General features: G+C 46.3%; 2 protein-coding genes across 2 annotated transcripts in view; one reads left to right on the top strand and one right to left on the bottom strand.

Moving 5' to 3' along the window:
• Positions 1-1,173, bottom strand: part of ATAD3A (ATPase family AAA domain containing 3A) — a 59,761-nt gene extending 58,588 nt beyond the window's left edge. The window contains exon 1 of the mRNA XM_030537694.1: positions 954-1,173. Within this exon, the coding sequence (XP_030393554.1) occupies positions 954-1,173 (220 nt within the window). The remainder of the gene's footprint in view (positions 1-953) is intronic.
• Positions 1,174-1,524: 351 nt separating this feature from the next.
• Positions 1,525-11,149, top strand: LOC115637005. The gene is made up of 5 exons (XM_030537805.1): positions 1,525-1,643; positions 2,881-3,014; positions 4,096-4,969; positions 7,123-7,296; positions 8,476-11,149. The coding sequence occupies exons 1-5, from the start codon at positions 1,597-1,599 to the stop codon at positions 8,651-8,653; spliced, it is 1,407 nt and encodes a 468-aa protein (XP_030393665.1). The 5' UTR covers positions 1,525-1,596; the 3' UTR covers positions 8,654-11,149.
• The last annotated feature ends 1,121 nt before the right edge of the window (positions 11,150-12,270 follow it).

The following is a 12,270-nucleotide window of genomic DNA, read 5'->3' as shown; positions in this document are numbered from 1 at the left end:
GTGTTATGTTCTGAAAATTTGTTGAGATCCCACACTCCTGGCCAGGAATCTTCATCACCGTTAAATACTCCCAATTCTTACAGTAAGGAAGATCAAAAACATTCCAGGGCTATTTTATTTCAGGGCTCAAAAGTGTGTTTATTATAATTTGTTAATTTACACTTTATCATGGGGAGCTGAATCAAATGCATGAATGGAAGCAGAGGCCTGCTCACAGGATATAGGGTCTCACAGGATATAGGGTCTGTCATTACAAGGTCATAGATCTGAACCTGTTGCAGGTCAGAGGTCATACAAGGTTATTAGCAGCTAATAGCAGCTGTGTGAACTCATTTGGTGGGGGACTCAGCCCAGCTTTTAATAAAACAGCTTCCATCAACAGAACTATCATTACCACCACCAGTCTCTGCAGAAGCATGAAGAATTGATAGTCACGGAGACAAAACTCCTTTCGCTTCACAGAAGAAGTCTCTCCAAAGTAAGGAAGTGGCACATCAACTGAGCAACCTCACAAAGCTGCCTGTCGGTGGAACCAGACTCACGGGCTCTGTTGCTACGATTTTAGGCTGTGTCTGCCAGGAAAGGCACTTGCACAACCAGGTAGTGAGTGACGGGTGTCTGGCCACTGGGACAGATTTTAATGCAGGACTGGCCTGGGCACCGGGGTTTGGGCAAAGGCGCTTAGAGTAAATTCAGTTCCACTCTGCACCTGTCACCAGCACTAAACTCATGGCAGCGGCACCTTGCCCAGCACCCCCCTCCCGGAGCTGGCAGGGATCCCCCAGCCATGTACCCTCCCCCATGGATCTGCCGTGCAGCCCCCACGGGCCCAGTCCTCAGCCCCAACCCATCGTGCCACCAGCCTTGCTATGAGGCACTTGCCCTGGCAACGGCTCAGCCCCCGCCCCCGGGCCTCCCTCCATCCCGAGCAGCCCCCAGACGCCCCCACTCACGGGAGGCCTCCAGCTCCCTGGCCGCCTTGGCCGCCCGCTCCAGCCCAGTGGGGTCAAAGTTGCTCCATTTGTCCTTGGGCGCGTGCCGGTCCCCGGCTCCGTCCCCCGCTGCGGGGCCGCCGGCGGAGGGAGGGGGCGGCAGGGCCAGGCCTGCCCCGCCCGGGCCTCCGTCCCCCGCCACGGGGGGAGAGCCCCGGTTCAGGCCGAACAGCCACGACATGCTGCCCGCGCCGCCGCCGGGAGCCAGCCACACGCGGAGTAGCCGCCGCTTCCACCGCGCAGGCGCGGCACCGCCCTCCCTGCGCCCATTGGAGCAGACTAGCGGGCAACACCGGCACGTGAAACTTCTCGGGAGTTCTGATTGGTAACGCTGGGAATGACTTCAACACGTACCGCAGAGAGGCTCGCCCTCGGTCACGTGAACCCTTTCCCTACTTTCGATTGGTTCGATTCTGGAGGGTGACGCTTAGAGCCGGCTCGGAATTGTAATCCGATTGGTTCTCGAGACCGCTGAGGGGGCGGGACTTCGAGGTCAGGATGGGAGGTGAGAAAGGACAAACGGAAAGGAAACAGGGCGGTGCTTCCGCCTAGCAACGCGAGTGTTGCGGGCGTCGCTAAGGAGGGGAAGCCGCCGGTTCCGGACATGGCGGAGCAAGCGCTGGGCGTGCGGGGCCGCGGCGCGCGGATCAGGTACGGGCCCGGGGGCGAGAGGGCCGGCAGGGTGGGGTGACTCCCCCGTGGGGGAAGGGCGGTAGGAACCCCCAAGGGCTGATCCCCCTGACGGAGGGGGGAGGAACCCCAGGGATGTGACCCCTGCGGGGCAGGGGGAAGGAGGACCCCGGGGGGAAGTGTAACCCATCCCGCAGGAGCAGGTAGGAACCCCCAAGGGGTGATCCCCTGAGGGAGGGGCGAGGAACCCCAGGGATGTGACCCCTGCGGGGCAGGGGGAAGGAGGACCCCGGGGGAAGTGTAACCCATCCCGCAGGAGCAGGTAGGAACCCCCACGGGGTGATCCCCTGAGGGAGGGGGGAGGAACCCCAGGGATGTGACCCCTGCGGGGCAGGGGGAAGGAGGACCCCGGGGGGAAGTGTGACCCATCCCGCAGGAGCAGGTAGGAACCCCCCACGGGGTGATCCCCTGAGGGAGGAACCCAGGGGAGTGTCCCTGCCTAGGTGTTACCCACCCCCGGGTGTGTGTGAGATATGGACCTCCCAAAGGAAGGGGGCGTGAACTTAGGGGAGCGCTTCCAGGAGGCAGGGGGTATTGGCCCCCATGGAATGACCCCCAGAGGGGTGGGGATATGAACCACCAATTAAAATGTGCATGATATGAGCCCCAGGGCGTTCCTGCTTTATTATAATACTTTGCCCTTCTCTAGCTCCTTCCAGCCACGGTGCCCAGCTCACACCCATCACCATGAGGTAGGAAAGTACAAGTCCTAGGTACAGATGATGAAGGTATCTCAATGGATAAAACAGCAGAAATGATAATTGAATGGCACAGATCAACACTAGCATCCTTTGGAATGAGTGAAAGTATTTACAGAGTATAGATGCTAAGACAATGAAGGAAAATAAACATTCTATGTTCAGAGTGATCTGGAGTCTGCTCTCAGATAACCAGCTTTTCACCATTTCAACTCCATTGACTTAAATGAAGTTCCAAGTAATTTACATTGGTATAAGTGAGAGGAAGCAATTCAAGTCTGTTTCTGTCTTTTGATTTCCACAATAACCACCTACTTCACAGCTGAGATACCACTGGAGCCTGCCACTGCCAGAGCCTGTGTTAAACGTAGTTCACATCTGAATATAGACTACAGTGGACACTTCTCACCCGTTTCAAGAGTAACACAAACACCCACACAACCTGTTATTAAATTTAATAAAAACACTCAACACTGAAATGTTTTGTTTTTTCTTTAAAGAGAGAAGCCAAACAAATTCCTGAGCAGCACCCAGAAAACTACTACTACTCACCATCTGAGCCTCAAAGGACCGGAAAAGAGCCAGACACTGCACAGCAACTGGGAAGGAACTTCATTATTTAAAAAACAAACTGGTAGGATATAATATAAATCATGATAAAGTCACCGCTTTGACAGCGGATGCTCTCTTTTTATGTAGTAGATCTTATCATTTGGAAAAGTCTCTGGACCCTATTCAGGTTTTAAGTTAGTGTAAATCAGGAATAAGTCCTTTGAAGCTAATGGAGCCAACCATTGTGAATGAGATCAGGATAAGGACCACTTTATTTAACTATAGCAGACGCATGTTCAAAGGACTTTTATCATAAACATACAAAATATAGATCTTTTAAATCAAAAATGAGAGCAAATATATTTTACCAAAGGATTTAAAAATTGCATTAAGTGTTAACTCACTTAATGTTTTTTGTATTTTGCATCTAGGAGAATGGTGGTGTTTTTTTTACAGGAAGGAGGGGTGTGGATAGTGGTCTAAATATCAGAACTGACAAACCTAGATTCTCTAGGGCAGACTCAAACTTGGCTATATTTCATTGGTGCTGTATGTGTATAGGACCTGACCCTGCAAATGCTTACTACTGGATCTAGTGCTTGCTACTATAGATACTCCCACGGAGATCGTGGCACCACTCATAGTAGTAAACGCTATAGTCAGTAGCTAGTGTTTGCAGGATTTGTCCCAGAGCATATGAAGTGCTTTGAGATCCTTTGGAATGCAAATCCTTAAGAGATGTAAAATTATTGGGCCATATTCTCTGTTACTATTATTATGATAGAGATTGTGCTTTAAAATGAGAATAATCCCAAACTACCGATAGTTATCCTCAAAATAACTACATCTCATCCAGATTTTTCTATGGTCAATTCTCATATGTCCAATACTTCTCCCTAACTGGCTTATTTACAACACATTGTATAACATCCACCCCTTAAGGATAGAGCTGTGTGCCATAATACTTATAACATACAGAATAATTCTTCTATCCCTGTGGGGCTATGAAGCTTAATTTGTAAAGTGCATTGAGATCCTTTGAGAGAAGTACCTCTATGATCAGTTATTTCTGCACTGTGCTAACAATAGATGCTGATAATGTAGAGCAGTCTACAAGTATAATTGATAACGTTTCCTAAATAAATGCATTTTTTCCCACCTAGAAACTAGCTTGTCCCCATATATAGAGAAGAGTCCCAGCATTGACGACTTAGAAGAAAGTTTGCGGAAACTTAAAGTTCAGGTGGACAGCTTGGCCTCGAGTCTGAGTTTTGACCCTCATCAAGATTATGCCATAGACTCTAGCACTACAGTCAACTTGAGCACCTTTAATTCTGCATGGCCAAGAGTTCCTAATGGGACCTATGCAGAGGCAGACATCGGAGATTCACCAAAGCCATCTGCAGAGTCTGAGTGGTTTCTGAACCCAAGACATCTAGTCAAACCACTGGGAGAGTATCCAGCGCTAACAAGCTTGGGCCTTCCGACATTCTCCACATCACCCATCAACCGTGTGCCAGGGCTCCTGGGGAGTGAGATTGCAAGTCAGAACTATGTGCCGTCACTGGATCTTGCACATACAGAGTCTTTCCCAGTGAAGCTTGGTGCTCCTCATGTGATTGGAGTCAGGTCATTGTTGCCCCCTAAAATCCCAGTGCAGGATCGCTCTCCTGAAAGGTCCCTCTCCCTTGATCGTTCTGGAACCAACCGATCCCGTTCATTCTCTCCGGCTCCCAAAAGAACCCGGTGGCTAAGGTCTCGCTCACAGTCACCTAGACCCATCTGGAGACCAAATTCTGCTAAGGCAAATGCCTGTGCCCAGCCTCCACCACACTTTGGCAGGTCTAGGTACAGCAGAAAGAAAACAGCTTCAACCAGACAATCACGATCCAGAATATACAAACCAGGAGCCCTGGCTGCTAGGTCCTGTACTCCAGCCAGGATGAATACAAGGGGACCACTGAGCTATTCTTGGAGCCCTTACAGTCTGCCTTCCACTGCTGTATCCTCACCAACAGCTCAGGAGATTAATGAACGGTAAGAAAAGGTTTGTGCGGAGATTCAAGCTTTCCATGAGTTCTTCCTGGCAGTGCGAGTCCAGAACATGTTACTCGATAACTATCAGATGTAACCTGGGACCACATTACACACTGGTTTGTCCAAGTAGTGTAACACACGCAAGAAAGTACATTATATTCCCAGGCTACATTGTAATTTGGTTTTTAATTTGTTACTTTAGGGCTTGATCCAAAGCTGCTGGGAGTCTTTCCATTTGATTTAAAATGGATTTTGGATCAGTCCAAGGAACATGTAGTTTAAAACAAACCAACCAACCCAAAGTCAGAATTTTACAGTAGCTTTTAATGTAGCATCACCTCTGTAGCCCGTAGAGAGGTTGGGGCAAAGTATTTGTGTCTGACAGAATGCATGCATTCTGAGTGCCTTAATTACTGTTTAGGGCTAGTTTTGACTCCATTAGGAGTTTTGTTACTCCTGAAGTGATTAAATTGGTGATGTTTAGAAGTATCAGGGCAGGTCTATGCTACCCACAGGATTGGTGGGTAATGATTGATCTTTCAGGTGTCAATTTATCACATGGGGGGAGGGATAGCTCAGTGGTTTGAGCATTGGCCTGCTAAACCCAGGGTTGTGAGTTCAATCCTTGAGGGGGCCATTTAGGGATCTGGGGCAAAAATCTGGGGCTTGGCCCTGCTTTGAGCAGGGGGTTGGACTAGATACCTCCTGAGGGTCCCTTCAAATCCTGATATTCTATGATTTAAAGTGAATTTAGTAATGTTGTATTACACCACTGTGGGTTCAGCTCTTGTGGCTACAATTACAAGCTCAAAAGAGCAAAAGTCACCTTTTCTACTTGCTTCAGATTTAGAGCCTCTAGGTACACATAGGGACCACACAGACATTCCTAAGTACAAGGGCTAGTCTGTTTTACAAGTTTTATTAAAGTTACAGTTAGTTATCATTACCCTTGTATATAAAAATTCTATAAAGACCTATGCACAAGTTAGAAATATAGTCATACTCACATCCTTAATGATATTCTTAGGGTCTGATGAATGTCTTGCCAATTGATCATCAGTAGAGGGATGGTTTCTGATGCAGTTTTCCTGTAGGGAACTCATTTTACCCAGTCTGGGAGCCCTCTGATTCTCACTGCACCTACACTCTGTGCATGTGGATGAAGGTGTCCACCCTCTTTTTCCTGATTTGTATTGTGTCCCCCAAGAATATTGGGGTCCCCCATTTTTCATAGGTTGCTTGTAGTTCCTTTTATTCCCATTAGCAGCGATGCACATAGTGCACCTGTAGTTAGGGCCTGTGTTAGAACAATGTGACTACTGGGTATCTTGTAGTAAAAAATTACTCTTAAGGTTAATTTTTCACAATACCACCCATTGGTACATCTTTTCCCATAATCTTGTAGCATAGGGTCATTCTCTGGTCACTTACCTGTCAAGCATTTTTTAAGCCTGTGGCCTAGTATGGCTAAGCTGACATCTTCCAGACATCAGCCTGTGGGCCTTGCGTGTCAGCCCTACTGTCACCAATGTCACTGGAGGTGCTAATTATTGTTTTAAGAGAAGCAGTTAATGGATGATTAACTACATTATATGGCAGTCATTCTCTCATGATGTCTTGTACTTTAGAACTGCATTAGTACATAAAAACCCTACAGTGTGTGTGAGTCAAGCTTGCTTTATACACAACAGGCTTACACAAAACCCTGGAAATGAAAAGTTAAAGCTTCTAACATTTTTTACTTCTTCAGTGAGAGACACACCTCCCTGCTAGAACAAACAGCATGGAACACAACACACCTTTAACTCTGTCCCAGTAGCGATGTCAGTCTTCCAGCACTCCCTTCCTCAAACTCCCCTTCACCATAAACAGCCGGATGTTCCTTGCCCCTGTATCTGGAAAATCACACGTGTTTGGGAGTAGGGGGAGTGGAACGGTCCAGTGATTTTCGGATGCCCAGCTTGAGCCACCTTAAAGGGGCCAGATTTTTGGAAAATATGGAGCACCTGCCCTTTGAAAATCCATTTGGGCACTCAAAAATTGTAGCGACTACACTCACTAATCACTTTGGGCCACAGTTTGTAAAATGCTTTGAATTCCCCAGCTAAGAGATTTTATAGAAATTCAAGGGCTTCTTCTTGTTGATCGATCAGGTTTTTGCAGACTCTTGCAGAAGGTGCTGTTGGGAGGTCCCTGATAGAAATGTCCCCGTATCAGAAGGAGCTGGCTCGTCTCAGGCTGGAGCGTCTGCGTGTGGAGGAGGAATGGTTATTAGAACTAAAGAGGCAGCAAGAATTGGAGCGAACTCGGGGTCCAAAACCAAAGTGGTAAGTGAAAATCCTCAAGCTTGTGGGTAGCCCAAGTGGCCAGGCTGCATGCTGGGTTTCTCCAAACGAGAAAGGGTGCTTGGACCCAGGTCAGCTTAAAACTCCTTGGATGCTACTACATATACAGTCTGATGGAGAAATAACTTCGCAATTCACTATAGTGCATCCAAAATGCTTCACTCTGTCATCAAAAATCAAGCCAATCACCTCAGGACTAAGGTTTTAAACCTTGACCTCTGCAGGCTCCAGTACTGTGAGCCAAAATGGATCTGTGCATGCACACAGATTTTGTGGGTGCAGTTTGGTGCTGGGTTCTGAAAATATAGGAGCAGCTCTTCAACCAGCAGAGGGAGCACAAGCTAACAAACCTGTAAATCTGAAGCACTGATGATGCTAACAGTCATGGAAGTAGCCATCTCCTTCTATGCTCCGTGAGAAATAGCGGGGGGTGAGGGGGCTCATGGGAGGAGGAAATCAGTGTGCTAAAGAGTAAAGTCCCGTCTTGGTGTCTGTAAAGCAGGAGAAAGTGAATTGTTTTTAATATAAGGGAAGATACTCCAGTATCTCAGCCAGGGCCTTATAAGTACTTGGATAGATAGTGCAAGGTATTTTATTATTGAGCCTTTTAAAGAGTTTCCTAGAGTGAGGGTCACTTGGTCCTGCATGTCAGTTAACGACTTGTGTCCTGTCTTTCATGAGGGTTCTAGAACATCCTTCTAAATTGGGCCCCACCCAAGGCAGGGTTGTAGCACATTAAGGCTGCCTGTAGATGTAATGAACTTGCTTTAACCCACTGTCACGTACGGCTCTGTCTGATCACCAGCTGGGATGTTGCCACAGAGTACCGTATGCATCACATCAGGAAGTCTTAGGGCATCCAGGAGAGAAAGGTAGGGCGCTGGAGAGGCAAGATTCTCTGCACACAGATATTTGGGGTTAGGTATGAGAAGGGTTTGTATGTTGGGTGGAGAGTCACAAATACAAAGGTAATGCTACTTTTTCATGACTTCCACACTGGCTCAGCTGAGATCAGAGCTTGGAAGATTTGGGGATAGAAGGATGAGTCCAGAGGAGAAGGCACGTTTGGGAAAGAACCATGTATGTGGTGCCTGCCCCCTGTGGCTTTTATGATTGTTCCCTTCTCAGAGCCTGTCCAGTACTGCTGCTTTTCTTTTCTAGGTATGAGATGAAAAACTCCCAGTTTCATTATGAAGCCCACAAGAATAATGAGTTGCTGAAGAACAGCCAGGACTTGCAGTCTGTCTATAACTATAGGCAGGAACTGGCATCCATGTCCAAGGAATTCCAGCAGCATTTGAAACCTGCTCACCTGCACTCTCTCTGGGAAGAGCTTTAACTAACCTGTGCTGGTAGGAGGTGCAATCAGAGACGCCAGCCTGTGAATTCTGGGAGGCCCTTGTGCTGTGCTTAATGAAGAGGAAACAAGATGGTGGAGAGGGGAATTCTTTAGACCCACTAGCCTATGGGCCAGTTCCACTCCAGTGCATCTTCACTGCCTTCAGTGCTGAAGTTAGTCAGTTATTATTTACGATAATAAGCCAAATCACTACTGCTATTATTCACCTCTGTGCCAAGAGCCAGCAGAAAATCTACATGCTGGCCTTCCGCACGGGGGGAATTTTACCCTGTGAGGAGCTATCCCTAATCAACTTACTTGCAGTATAAAAGAGCCTTTTACTGAAGTGGAGGGGAAAGGATTGAGGCAAGGGGAAAGTTAAGGGAACAAATCTATGGAATGATTATAATGAGGACCTCAGAAACAGCCCTAAAGCCCTATTTGTCAGATCCTGCAGCTTGAGATGATGAAAAACTCAGAATACGGCATTGATGGGGTTGGACACATGGATAAATAGCATCATGGCATTTGTTCAGCCTTTCCACTTATGGTGTCCTTTCTTTTCAGCACTTGCTTCCTTCAAAGTGCAGTTTGAGTGACTCCTTGCTCTTTTTTGCAGTTTCCTTCATTTTTTCTTTAATCCCTTCTGTAGTTAGCTGCTGGCAAGTAGAGCATTCTAAAAGCAGCAAGCTGCCCAGGTTCAGCTGCAAACAAAAGCCGCACACGTTCCTGCAGCTACTAACAGATGTTCTGTGCTGCATCATCCCAAGGTGCAATGCAGAGCATTCTGGAAGCCAAAACAATGGCAGGTTGGTTTGTTTTGAAGATGTTAGCCTGCAGTGTCCATTATTTCCACAGTTTACAAGCAAACAGCCCAGGGACGATCCATCTCTGTTCCCTAAACAATATAATGAATTCTACTTCAACAAATTTCTAATTCACATTTTAAATTTTCCAGCAGAGGCCTCAGAATATATTGATTGTTTTAATAAAACTCTGTTTCCAGTGATCATTGCTAGCAATCACAGGGGGGCTTTAGTAGGGCTTGGTTTGGAGCACTTCAGCTATCCAGCACAGATAATCTATTTACTACACTGAAGGCAAAATATTCTGAACTATTACAGAGGGGAGCTGGGAATAGGGATTAGTTTCACAAGCGCAGAAGGACTCGAAGAAAGAAAATAAAGAATGTCCTCACTCATTTTGGTCTGACATAAACAAATTGGCTAATCCTCTACTGGAGATATCAATAATAGCTATTGTTTACCTCTCCTGGGGAAAGCAACTGTTTTAACCTGCCAGTGGAACACTGGGAAAGTGACAGAACTATTGAGAATACTGTTATTTTGTTAAAATCCATTCCTGTTCATTTACAACTGCATGATCTGCTCTGTACAGTACAGAAAGATACCATGTTAGGCGACAGATCACATCCCTTTTCCCAATAATACCCCTATATAAATGGAAATGTTTCCAATTAAATTTACTTTTCACTGTTTATCCTGGTTTAATTTGGGATTTCTGTTGGGGCATGAAGCTATCCCTGTCAGTTTCACTTTCTGCTTCTCATGCATTAGCACAACAGCTGCTGTGCTTGGTTGGTAAATATCCCTGGGAGGCTGGAATTTAAAAAATAAAACGTTAACTGAACTAAAACTCCAAACAATTGTATTAGGTTTCATTAACCTCTCCCCCTCCTCCACTAAATCCCCCCTTCCCTCAAAACACAAAACCTAAACCCTGGGCCACGCCCCCTAGCCTCTCAGAGCCTGTAACAACCACTCTAGAAACCAAACATCTTTACCTGGTAGGCTGCATAGTCCCGTGGCTAGAACGCAGGACTAGACATCAAGAGAGTTAGTTTCTTTTCCCAGGTCTGCCACCGACTGGCTGTGTGAACAGGGGTATGTCATTGTGCCTGTCTTGACAAATAAGGAAACGGGGGTTCAATGTGGGTAATCATACTTACCCTCCTTTGTAAAGTGCTTTGAGATCTGTGCATAAAGAGGACTATATAGGGCCTAGGTTTTATTGCCACGTGGTTAGGTGATGGATTTGTCGCTTGGAATTTAAGCTCTAGGGATTCATACTGTACATATATAAGATTTTCTGACTTCAATATGGGTGAAATCTTGGGCCCCAATGAAGTGAGTGGCAAAACTCCTGTGGCTTCAGTGAAGCCAGGATTTCACCCTATGTGTTTTGGTAGCACGAGAAAATGATCATTGTTAGCATATTCTCCATAGTACACATTGGCCAACTTTTTCTAACCCCTCTAGATGCCTAAATAGGGATTTCGGAGCTTAACTTTAGGCATCTGTGTTTGAAAATGTGGCTCATTGCATCTTTGTTTGGAAGTGGTTCTCTCTCATCTCGCTAGCTCGTAAGCCTGTTCTTCCCTTTAAAGTGATCATTGTTTTCTCGTGGGATGACTGTTTTGTAGAAAATCTGTGTAAATGAGAAATGTGGATGATTAATAAAATATTGCAGATTCTACCTCATGAATAGCCAATATTCCAAGGGTCTGGATTTTGCTGATTCTTGAAAGATGAATGAAATGAGGCAGCAAACAGCCCAAGTGACAACTACTGGGATTTTTAAAAGACTGTATGGGACTATGGTATTCCACCCCACTGAATTTCCATGGAATATGGGTGCTTAAGTCTTTTTGACACCTTTGCAATCCCAATCAACATACCATTCTTTGGAAAAGAGAACAATATATGCAACATTTATGCATTGCACTAAACCACCTAACGTGCGGTTGTGGTCACAAATGACCAGCAATAGTGACCCATCATCTGCACTGGCTTTACACCTGTGCATCTCCAGTAGATGCATTCACTCAACACAGAATTTTGTCCTGTCTGTTCCAAGTCCAAGCCAGAACTCAAAGCCAGAATTTTCTTTCTACCAACACTGGAAACTGAATGCATGGCTTGAAAGAAAAAGTTCAAGTGGGGTCCTGTCTGCTTTGTACATAAAACCTGTGACATCAGAAGAGGGATGGGTAGGCCTTTTTCAGGCAAGTGGTTGTGGGTTGTTGTAAGTTTATATGCAGAGTCCAATAGTATACCACATTTACTACTAGAGAAATGCTGTTGCAACGTGTGTTGAAATAAAGAAGTTCTCTTCTCACATCTTTGGCTGAACCTGAGGCTCTCCTTCCAGGCTTTAGGAGATGACCTGTTATAGATTTTCTCTTCTAGTTTTCCTGTGCAGATGCTGCATTTGCATTAGATTGGCCCTTGGAGGAAATGTCCGTTTGAAGGCAATGCTCCCCCCAATCATGCAGTTTGGGGGTGGTGAAGGAGAGAAAGCTCACCTAAGGCAGAGGCCAGTAAGTTAGGCAGAACTCTCATTTTTAGGGCATCTGCAAATGTTTGGTACCTGTCCATACGGTTCCTCTGAAGATTTTAAAGGCTGGATTTAATAATGTCCTTCATGGCAGAGTGCTGGAAGGAAGCCATCCATCCCCCTTTGGCTGTAGCACAGCCAGCTGCTCCCCCATCGGAGCATGCAGAAGCATTGGCTTCAGCAGCTGCTTATGGGTAGGGACACTGAGTGCTGCAGGAGAAAGTACAAAGGGGAAAAGAGGAGCCTGGAAGAAACACCAT

Source organism: Gopherus evgoodei, chromosome 18 (genome assembly GCF_007399415.2).
Source record: "Gopherus evgoodei ecotype Sinaloan lineage chromosome 18, rGopEvg1_v1.p, whole genome shotgun sequence".
NCBI classification, from domain to species: Eukaryota; Metazoa; Chordata; order Testudines; family Testudinidae; genus Gopherus; species Gopherus evgoodei.
The sequence above is the reverse complement of the archived record's forward strand: the minus strand, read 5'-3'. Positions and strand labels throughout refer to the sequence as shown.

Bases quoted from the DNA above. Each gene is read 5' to 3' on its own strand.
- LOC115637005 (XM_030537805.1), top strand. From the start codon at position 1,597: ATGGCGGAGCAAGCGCTGGGCGTGCGGGGCCGCGGCGCGCGGATCAG. The intron at 3,015-4,095 runs GTAGGATATAAT...TTTCCCACCTAG, and splicing joins ATTATTTAAAAAACAAACTG to AAACTAGCTTGTCCCCATAT. The intron at 4,970-7,122 runs GTAAGAAAAGGT...TTGATCGATCAG, and splicing joins GCTCAGGAGATTAATGAACG to GTTTTTGCAGACTCTTGCAG.